The 11,398-nt window shown below is 36.6% G+C and overlaps 1 protein-coding gene across 2 annotated transcripts; it reads left to right on the top strand.

Moving 5' to 3' along the window:
• The first annotated feature begins 1,813 nt into the window (after positions 1-1,813).
• amigo1 (adhesion molecule with Ig-like domain 1) lies at positions 1,814-10,000 on the top strand. 2 transcript variants are annotated; one of them, XR_012384360.1, is made up of 3 exons: positions 1,814-1,890; positions 3,367-5,614; positions 6,162-10,000. XR_012384360.1 is itself a non-coding variant. In XM_001923988.9 (2 exons), exon 2 carries the CDS (start codon positions 3,495-3,497, stop codon positions 4,968-4,970), a length of 1,476 nt encoding a protein of 491 aa, XP_001924023.1. In that variant the 5' UTR covers positions 1,814-1,890; positions 3,367-3,494; the 3' UTR covers positions 4,971-10,000. The 2 variants fall into 2 exon arrangements, 1 of the variants encoding a protein (XP_001924023.1); XM_001923988.9 differs by having other exon boundaries at positions 3,367-10,000.
• Positions 10,001-11,398: the final 1,398 nt, after the last annotated feature.

Below are 11,398 nucleotides of genomic sequence, written 5' to 3'. Positions count from 1 at the left end.
CCACACACACACGCACACACTCATACACTATGGACAATTTAGCCTACCCAATTCACCTGTACTGCATGTCTTTAGACTGTGGGGGAAACCGGAGCACCCGGAGGAAACCCACGCAAACGCAGGGAGAACATGCAAACTCCTCACAGAAACGCCATCTAAGCCGAGGTTCAAGAATGCTTTAAATTATGCTGTGAGGCGACAGCACTGCCTACTGCGCCACTGCGTCACCCTTCAGTAAATATAAAACATCAAATACATTTTTAAACAATGTTTTTTTTTAAGTTTCTTTTAGTGTAAATGCGCCTTTTCCATTTACAATAAAGAATAGAAAATATTTTAACATAAATCAAAGACCTGTTTTTTGCTAAACATATCACAACACTTTTTACAAAAATGTTACAGAAATACATTCTCCCTTGTACAATATAAAACTTTTTTTTCTGTAATTTTCTCTCAATACCTTTGTAATCACTTCAAAGTTAATTTAATTTAATTGATTTTAAAATAGAAATAGAATTATGCAAAAGTATTGTAACGAGATATGCACAATGTTTGATTAGTTTTACAGTACTAAAATGTCTGCATGGACACTTTGCATATGCAGGACTTTTGCCAGCTCATGTGTGTAGTGGAAAGCAAACGCTAAAAGGTGCGGATATTAATAATGAAACTGTATTCATCAGAAAATGCTTACCAAATGTTTATTTAAAAATGCCTTAAATGTTTAGTTTACAAAACCTATAGTTTTGTTTTACCAGTTGTTGTTTTTTATTATAGAGGTTAATAATTAATGTTAATGACTTTCTTTACGCATATGTTTTAAATTATGATTCATTTTTTGATATGGAAATTATTTATAAAATCACTTTTTCCAGTCATTTTTATTTTCATACTGTAATAAAGGAGTTGTCCAACACTTTTTATGAGAACAATTGTTTACCTTCGTTTCAGTTGTAATATAAAATGTACAGAGCAGTATCAGAAGAGGTTTTTTTCTGTACCATATAAAGTACAACCTTTACATAGGAACAAAACTGTTCCTTAAGGAACATTATTACCACCATGTACCTTTTTTCTGAGAGTGTAAAGTCGCTTGTTAGCACACTCAATGCCTTTTGTTTTAACACATTCTATAATTTCTAAAATATCAACCTATACCAAGTGATGTTGGTTTATGGTAAAAGTACTGAAATTAATACAAATACTATGACAATCCGAAAATACGAAGTGTTAGACCAATTTATTTAAAAATGTAATCAAAATAAAACATAAATCATCTTTATTTATTAAAGTGTGCCATAAAATATTTCAGATTCTCATTTAACTTGTTTTCTTGTTTTACAATAAAACCAAAATCAAGTGTAGTAGTAGTGCAACAGGATTGTTTTTTTGTTTGTAAACCAACAATACTGTGTGTGTAAACCAATTTTTAAATCAGCCTTTAAATGACTTTATTTAAAACAGTTTGTTAAACATTTGGTAGAGCAGGCAGTTAAACTGTTATTATTATTGTTATTAATTTTGAAAAGGCATATGTGCTCAGCAAGCTGACAAGAAGCAATTAAATGAGGTGTAAATGCAGCAGAAAGCAGACTGTCAGTTGAGGCTGAAAGATGCAGCTCTTCACGGATGCTTTGCCTATGCGGACACAGACTCAAGTGCTCCAGCAGAGTGTGTGTTTGCGGTGTGTATATGTGTGTGTGTGTGTGTGTGGGTCTGCTCATGCGCTCATGAAGAGATGCTGCTGCTGCTGCTGAGAGGTGTGTGCGCTGCGGCGGGCGCTTATTTACACCCGTTCAGTCACACTGCTGCTAGAGAAAAGCTCGGGCGCTCCTTAGGACATGGACTTTCTAAAGGGATTCATGTGTCTCTGCGCTGATACATCTCAAGGTTAGTACTGAGACATGGCGTTCTCCGAGTCTGTTTCTTTACGTAATCTTATTCTTACCGTGTTACGCTGTTTCTGGTGTGTCTGCCATCATTTTTCGCTCTGCGCTCGATCTGGAAACGTTTTATTTTCAGTCTCTGAAGACTGCGCGTCCACTGCTCTCCTTGGCGCTTCCGTTTCTCTTCGCTTTAAATGGGAAAGACGTGTCACTCTGCTGTGATGAAATGGATTAAAGAGAATATTTCATTTTTGAAATGACATTTTTAGGAAAATTAGCATGCAGGTAAAATATTTGCGCGTTTTTCGTAATCTTGTTATCTTTATGTTTTATTAAAACCACAGATGACTTTATGCATACGGTAAATGGTGCAGTGCTACACCATGATTAGTCCGTAGAGGCCACATCACAGAGATCTTAACATTTACAGTGAGTTATAGCTCCTGTCAAATTTGCGTTTTTAATGACATTGGAAGTGCAGTCAAATAAGTGAAAATATGTATATAAATAAATAAGACATATTGATGTACAGATCCCGCCATGTGCGCCATACTCTTATCTGAATGAACAGGTCAGAGCTTGTTTGTAAACCTATGCGCATGCATTAGTTGCGCGCGCTTGTTCTAACTATTGTGTTCACATTCATTCACGTTACATTAACCCGTTCAGATCCGTATCATGTTCCAGTGAGTTTCCCTGCTTTATTTGCACTTAAAAACCCTTGGAGGAGAATCTATTGTGGTTCCTGTGCGTTGGTCATGGCTGGCGCATGCTAGCTCGCGGGCCAGTTACCTTGTAATAAGGTTGTTTGATCACCTCATGATGTTTGCTGCTTTCTTGCTGGTCCAAGACGCTCTGCAGTCAGCTTGGAGCAGCTAAAGACCAGCTTTTACCAGTTTAGCTGTTCTTATAAATGCAGCCAAAGAGCAAAATGTGATATAGACATCTGACACTTACTTTGACGTTTGAACATTGTAAATGAAAACCTATCTTGGTGTTTTGTTGATACATAGTTTGTGTTTTTAAAGATGATCTTAAGGTTTAGAGATAATCTATCTATCTATCTATCTATCTATCTATCTATCTATCTATCTATCTATCTATCTATCTATCTATCTATCTATCTATCTATCTGTCTGTCAGTCTGTTTGTCTGTCTGAATAGAATGATAGGTAGAAAGATGTAGGCTGTCATTATATTTAATAATGTTTATGTAATAATACTACTTTTAAAATACAAACATAATACTTAGAGTAGCCGATATGACCATTTTCTACTGTTATACAGCATGATAATTTAATTTAGCTTTTGACTAATGATTACAAATTAACAATTTAGCAACCTATCAACTAAATATTTTGTGATTCAATTACTGAATTACTGAAACGTACATCAGATGTAAACAGGTTAACATTTGAGCAGTTTCATTTTTGTTTTTAAAAGGTAAATAAAACACTCTTGTTTCTTTTTTGTCTTGTAGCTCTGCGTTTGCCTCATAAGTCCCACAAGCTGTTTCTCCAAACAGTGTGGAAAGGATTTAAACAGCTTCACTACTGAACAAGGAGTTTATGACTTGTGCTACAACCACATTTTAACTGCGTGTCAGAAATGCCCCCTTCCATTAATTGGTGCATTAGGTGGGCTGTCTGCTTGTCCTGTATTCTTGCACTGATCCCCAAGATCAGAGGGTCGACGCTGAATTGTCACAAAATGTGCATATGCGCCAGCAACATTGTCAGCTGTTCTAAGATGAACCTGACGATGATCCCGTCTGACCTGCCGAACTACACAGCCGTGCTTGACATTAGTTTTAATGAGATAACCGGACTACGCGCACAATGGACCAAGCACAAACTGCCCAATCTCCACAATCTCTTACTCAGTCACAATGGTTTGTCATTCATCTCTTCCGAGGCGTTCATATTCGTAAAGCAACTGCGCTACTTGGATCTTTCATCAAATGTTTTGCGACAGCTGGACGAGTTCATTTTCGAGCCACTGATACATTTGGAGGTTCTTCTGCTCTACAACAACCACATCTCGCAGATAGACCGCACAGCCTTCTTGGGCCTCGGTAGCCTGCAGAAGCTCTACCTGAGCCAGAACTTGGTATCTCGCTTCCCTTTGGAGCTCGTCAAGGACAAGAACCGACTGGACAAGCTGAGCCTGTTGGACTTGTCTTCCAATCGGATCAAAGTTCTCCCCATTCAAGACCTGCAGGCGCTTCCGGCCTACATCAAGAATGGACTTTACTTCCATAACAACACCCTCATCTGCGACTGCGAGTTGTACAGTTTGATGGCACATTGGAACATCAGGCGACTCAATTCGGCTTTGGACTTTAAGGACGACCATACCTGTGTTCACCCTGGACCGGATAAACGGGTACTGCGTTTGTACGAACTCAACATTCATATGAACTGCAGTACGTTTAAAGAAACAGACAGAGAGGCTTATTTGGAGCAGACGCTCATCCTTGACTGTGATACCCGACATCGGGAGATGTCAAAGACTTGGATGTTACCTGGAAATGTAGTGGTTTCTCCTGGCAATAACCTGAGCGCTGTGGTTCTCCCAGACGGTGATCTTGAATTAAAAACAATACGACCTGAGGACTCGGGTGTGTACACTTGCTTCGCCGTGAGTGAATACCTCAACGAAACACTCTATGTAGTGGTCAAAGTCCACAATTTTACCCTCAACGGCAATGGCGATACCCTCAACACTGCTTACACCACTTTGGTGGGTTGCTTGGCAAGCGTGGTCCTAGTTCTTATCTATCTATATCTAACACCCTGCCGCTGCTTCTGCTGTCCTGACAAGTCAAAGAACCATCATGAAGACAGCATCCACTCCTCTATGCTCAGTGTCACTCCAACGCATGAGGACATGGCCACCAAAGCAGAGCTCAACAGGCACGTGGCCTTCATTGACCCCAAGGACCTGCAGGGACAGAATGGAAAGGTGAATCCGAACGGAGATGAGGAGGTGGATGAGGAGGCCATGCAAGGAAAGGGAAAGAGGAAGAAATCGGTGGCAGACTCAATCAGTTCAGTCTTTTCTGACACTCCCATAGTAGTCTGAGGGAGGATGTGTATCTTTTGACCGGAGACAGTTCATTGTTGTGGCTTTCTCGGACAAAGAGACTTTACACAGTTTGCCATCCTCAGTGTTTGGCTGTTTCTGCAAAACCTTTCCAGCATTTTAATCTGTAGCACTTAAGTATATACTGTGAAAAGGTCTTGCCATATTAGTGGAATCTAAACTTGGAGTGTTTAGATGTTCCTGTGAGTTTCAAGCCCACTAAGTGTGACTAGAGGTAGTCTGGGTAAACGTCACATGCAATCTGCGATTTCTCGGTGATCCAGCTAGAAAGCTAGGTTGAGAAACATTCGAACATTAGCACATCCACTATATAATCACGTCATAAGCATGAGCTTTGCAGACTGCTAATGTACAGAAGAATATAGCATAGAATGAAGCCCTTGTAGCTTATCATATTTACCACCTTTATTGCTAAATGACCAACCGTACCACTTTATGAAAAGCCATATGCAGTTGGTCACTGCATGGGGAAAGCAAAGCACTACTGCATTTTAGAGAAAACCATGACAAGAAAATGACGGAAAACTGTGTTTCTATGGAATATTATATGTGTGTTCTAAATGAAGGAGTCAAACAGCGAACCGAGGATTAATGGTCACTTTCCTATGAGATGTGTGTAAAAGGTAAAACCCATGTGATGATGATTTCACGTCTATTAATAAATGAAGAGTTTAGATGCAAAACCTCTAAATGCCTTTTGAAATTTTCCTCCAAAATTAGCACTTTTATCAGGCTACTGTGTGTTTGTTTAGTAATGTCACTGTTATGGCAAAGAATAAGTCCTTTTCCTGGTCTTTAAAGGTAAATATCTCAACTTAAATAAAGGAGGCTGAGAAAAACGTTCGTTTTCGATGGAAATTTCAGACGGCACTTAGATGTTTTTGCATCTGAACTCTTCAAACATACAAATCAAATTATTGTGAAACTGGATTGGCTGGTTAAATCTAGACTTTTTTAAACAAGCTAGCACATAATTGTGCTAAGACCACAGACAAAAGGGATAGTTCAGCCAAAAAAGTTGAATTATGTTGTAATTTTTCACCGTCTACTTCTTACAAACCTGTTTTAATTCTTTAATCTCTCAAAATATAATATTTAGTTTCCTACTATGGATGTCAAATGCTACCTATTTCCAACATTCTTCAAAATATCTTCTTTTGCATTCAACAGAAAAAAGAAACTCATAAAAGTTTGGAACCACTTGAGGGTGAGTACACGTTTTCAAAGATTTGAGTGAGCGATCACCTTAATAAATGTGTATAATCAAATGTGTACATTTATTAGCAAAAAAAACACTAATTACTAAAATCCTGTGTTCATTCTCAGCCGCTTGAGCTCATCTATCATGACAACCAGAAAGTGACATATAATGCTAATGCAATCTTTAAATAGAATGACGTGTCCCATCTGCTTGCTATCTCATCTCTAAGGCTATGATGATGTGAGCCTGGATTCAACAGCCAAAACAGTTTCAGACACTCAGACCTCTTCTCACTCTGCATTCATTTGCACTTGTGGTGGTTGGAGTCAGTGCTGACTCATCCATTGTCGGAATGGATGTGTTTTTTTTTTCTTTCTTCCAGCCCTTGAAGCACAGATGTAATCTTCATCAGCCAAAAGCTAAGGAATTTGTATTATTAGTTTTAACTCAAAACATTCTAATTCAAATACATTTTAAGAATGAAGTCAAATCAAGCTTGAGCTCAGGTCAAAAAATATGGTGATTAGTCGATACCCATGATATTCTAAATGATTACTACAGGCGAACAGCAGCGATCTCTCAAAGAGCGATGCTATATTTACATAAACCATGGCATAGGAAACTAGGCTATGAATCATAATGTAATGCGTAAAGCTTGCTGGCTGTGCTCAAGGAAGATGTGACTATATCCATTTCAACCTGATACCGACAATTTGCATTTCCATTACAACATTATTATCCTTGTGGATTCAAAAGCCTTGATAGGGATGTTCTAGAACATCATGTAAGGATCATAATAAGGAAATTAGGATTTTAGAACCCTTTAATAAAATAATTCACCCAAAAATGAAAATGCTGTGATGGTTTTTTCATCCTCAACTTGTTTTCTGTTGAACAAAAAGGAAGATATACTCAAGAATGTTGCAAAAAGAAGCAGACAGTGATTTCTATAGTATATTTGTTCTACTATGGATGTCAAATGGCTGCTTTCCCACCCAGCATCCTTCATAATATCTTGTTTTGTGTTCAACAGAAGAAAGAAAGTCATAAAATATTCATAAGCACTTGACTGTGAGGGTAAATGTTAAGAGATTTTTCATTTTTGGGTGAACTATTCCTCTAATAGTTAGTTAAACACTAAATTAATTTCTGTCATTAAGCAGTGCTAATTTTTGTAACATAATTTAGGATCGTTTGACTAAGAGATATTTGTCCCTCCTCTGAAAGTCAAAACAAATGCTTCAAAACATTCATAGAGAGCAAAAAACAATTCCATATAAACTGAGCCGATCTAAATCTTTTAAAGAGACATTTATAAAGTGCATATTCTCAGCAAAATGTTCCTCTCTTTTCTTATTTTAAGCCCCGCCCCCTAATCAATATTCTGTTTCAATTGGAAATACATCAACATGCTGAAATAAACTAAAACAGCCAAAATACAGGACTGTCCTGGGAAATCCTAAACATCTGGTCACCCAACATATAAACAGTTATCAGTAAACAATGTATTTCCCAATCAAATTTGGTCACGGAAGCTCAATCCTGCTTGCTTGATTTGCGAGAACCAATGAGGTTCATTCTTACATGTCACATAGAACATCCGAGTAGGCATGGGCTGGGATAACATTCCGACGGTATGATAACCTTGGATAAAAATATCATGTTTTCACTGCTTTTTTACTGCTCTACAATATATTCTTTTTATATATCTGGGTAAAAAAACAAACACATTTCTCTCTGTTGAACACAATATATTTTTTAGGAAGCATTTAAAATATTTTGGAACAGTAAACATGTCTAAACAAATGAATCATTGACTTCTGCTCTCTTCATTAGTTTCAAAAACACAGTCATCTTTACAATTTAAAACAGCATCTTTGGATAAATTTTCTGCTGAAGATACTGTTGTCCTAAAAAAAACATAAACAAAAAAATCTTACATATATCACAGGAACAGCACAGCAGAAAATGTTGGCGGTTTTTAAAACCCTTTCCAAACCACGATATACCTTGAAAACGGTTATCGTCCCATACCTACATCCAAGTTTCTCCATGAACCAATAATATTTGTTCTGGCATGTCAAGAAGATAACGTTGAGCTTCCCTTTATGTTCATAGATTAATGTTTACACTCAGATCAATGTTTACATAATAATAAAAGCCACAAATTTAAATCTGGTCATCAAACGTAGTGGTCATGTATCTGTAAAAGATATGGATTAACCCACTTGATTTGTGTAGATTTACTTTAACGTTATCATTACAGTTTCAAAGCATTTGAGAGAACAGTTATGTTAATAAAAGCCAAAATTTTTAATCTGGCCATCATATGAAGTGATCATGTTTCTTTAAAGGATATGGATTATTTTAATGTTATTGTTGCAGTTTCAAAGCAATTGAGTGAACAGATATGTTAATTAAAGACACAAATTTAAATCTGGTCATCATACGTAGTGGTCGTGTATCTCTAAAGAATATGGATTAATCTACTTGATTCATGTAGACTTATTTTAAAGTTATCTTTACAATTTCAAAGCATCTGAGTAAACAAATATGTTAATAAAAGCCATAGGTTTAAATCTGGTCATCATACGTAGTGGTCGTGTATCTCTCAAAGATTTGGGTTAATCTAATTGATTCGTGTAGATTTACTTTAACGTTATCTTTACAATTTCAAAGCATTTGAGATAACAGTTATGTTAATAAAAGCCACAAATTTTTTTTCATTTACTTGATTCCTGTAGATTTACAACAATGTTATCGTTACAATTTCAAAGCATTTGAGTGAATCGATTTTCAATGGAATATTAAACAGAGCAGAATTCATTAATGAAAATCTTCAATTGAGCTCTGAAAGTCTTATGAGGCTGACTAAACAATTTAGGGACGAACGAACCCTTAAATTCTGGGAACACTACTTCCATTCTTCTGTTCCTGGAAAGAAATCAGACCCATGTCGCATGTTAACCATAACTGCATATTTATAACGGGGTCTGGATGGGTTCAGCATGAGCAATCTTGGTTTTGGTCCGACCTCTTTCCTTAGTAACATCGTAATTGCATCCTGTTTTTGCGAGCGAGGGAGTGGGTGAAGCTATTAAATGTTTGATAGGTGGATGAACTGGCAAACAGTATTATCTCAGGGAGAGAGAATGACAGATAATAGCAGCTATGGCAGACTGCAGTCATGGGCAGTTCGCTCTCTTACATGTCCCTCCAGCTGCAATCCAAAATTAGTGTGGAGGAAAGAGAAAGGCCTTACCATTACGAGTGCTGTGGGAGGAGGCCTGAGATCTAGCAGTCCGTTTGCAAAGACACCGAAAAGCCAAACCCCCCCCCTAAAACCACAGTTTTTTGGCCCCTGTCACGTGTGTGTGTGTGTGTGTGTTCTTCTAAAGTGTTTGTCCTTGGCTATTCCGCTACCAGTTCTTGTGAACGGCCACTGTTCATTACTCAACATCTAACAGTACATCTGTGCTCAGTGTTTGTTTTTACAGTGTTTATGAGATGGTGTCATTTTAGGTAGCTTTTCTCCCCCCCTCGAGGTTCCAAAGAGACTGAATTCCTTGTTCTTGCGTGTTGTTGTTGCTGTTGTTGTTTCCTGTACAGTTGTCTAGATTCCACTTGTGACTATAGCATATTGGTAAACCTATTTTAATGACACGGACTGTAAAGGTTTTTCTCTGTCATGTATTTTGAATTCCGACCGCACATTCGTGTCTATCGTGTGTTGTTATTTAGGCACATCAATTGAGATTTTTTTAAAAGATGTCATTAAATTAAATCTCAAGAAGCATCAAAGAGCTAATTCTGTTGTTTTACTCTTTTACTCTACCATTTTACTCTTGTAATCAGATGATTTTCTAAGTGGAATGTGATATTTAACACGCACACAAATAAAACCCTTTTAGGCTGGGAAATAGTTTGGGGAACTTAATACAAAAAATGGATAATTTTTTTGGCTAATGGTTCGATAATCAATATGATACAAGATGAAAATTATTTGGTTATTTTACTTTGAAGGGATAGTTCACCCAAAAATGAAAATCCTAGCTCTTCACTTACCTGTTCAACACTTGTTCCAACCACTGTAAGGTTTTTTTTTTTTTACTTCTGTTGAACAGAACACCAATTAAAATGTATTATCTTGTATAGAGCTGAAAAACCTGTAACCAATGACTTTCATATTTGTTTTTCCTACAATGGAAGTCAGTAGCCCTTTTCACACAGTGATACCGTTAAATATCCAAAAATTTTCATCCGAAAAACGACTTTCCCGGTAAATTCAAAAAAGTGCCGTTCACACAGGCAAGGACGTTCTGGAATTTTTCTGGAAAAGGCCATTCACACATCCATTCCAAAATACCGGTAAATTCTGACATCATTTACCAGAAATTTAATAAATTCAATTATTATCTTTTTATTATCTAAATTAAATTCTTAACATTTCTAAAAAAATTACAAGTGATGTGAAAAGAAAAAAACTAATTTATAAAAAACAATTTTTGTCATGAGGATAGTACATAAACTTTTATTCGTTATTTTGCAAGATACTAATGTTCAGTTCAGTAAAGTGCTATTTAAAGGTTTAACTAGGATAATTAGGATTAACTAGGCAGGTTAGGTTCATTAGGTAAGTCATTGGACAATAATGGTTGCCAATCTGAAATAAATAAATCTGGATAATATTATTGACCTTTGCAGTTTTTACATTATTATTGTTTTTTATTCCAGCCAGACTAAAATAAACAAGACTTTTTTTCATAAGAGAGATTGGGAAAATACACAACCTGACAAAAGTTGTCGCCTATCCTAGTTTTTGGAAAAACAAATAATAACTTGATTTCTGGTTGATAATATGGTATCAGATGTGGCTTCTATGAGGGCAAAGGCTTCTAGATTACGCTTATTTTATCAAACTAAAATATGATCATGCCTTGATTTTTAACCATTTAATTAGGACAATAAGGTCTTGACTTTGATTAGACTAAAGTCATGTCACTTAACAGAAATAATATATAACTTACTAAATATACTAAATAATGTAATAACATTAATAAAGTCATCTGGAGGCAAAGAAAGTGTTCTTGCAGGACTCCCAGAGTTCATCAAGATTCTTTGAATTCATCGTCAATGCCTCCTCCTCCATCTTACACTTAGACATGCTCAATATTGTTCATGTCTGGTGACTGGGCTGGCCAATTCT

The sequence above is a fragment of the Danio rerio genome, chromosome 8, assembly GCF_049306965.1.
Source record: "Danio rerio strain Tuebingen ecotype United States chromosome 8, GRCz12tu, whole genome shotgun sequence".
Classification (NCBI taxonomy): domain Eukaryota; kingdom Metazoa; phylum Chordata; class Actinopteri; order Cypriniformes; family Danionidae; genus Danio; species Danio rerio.
The sequence above is the reverse complement of the archived record's forward strand: the minus strand, read 5'-3'. Positions and strand labels throughout refer to the sequence as shown.

Excerpts from the sequence above, each read along its gene's own strand:
- amigo1 (XM_001923988.9), top strand. The coding sequence starts at position 3,495 with ATGCCCCCTTCCATTAATTGGTGCATTAGGTGGGCTGTCTGCTTGTCC.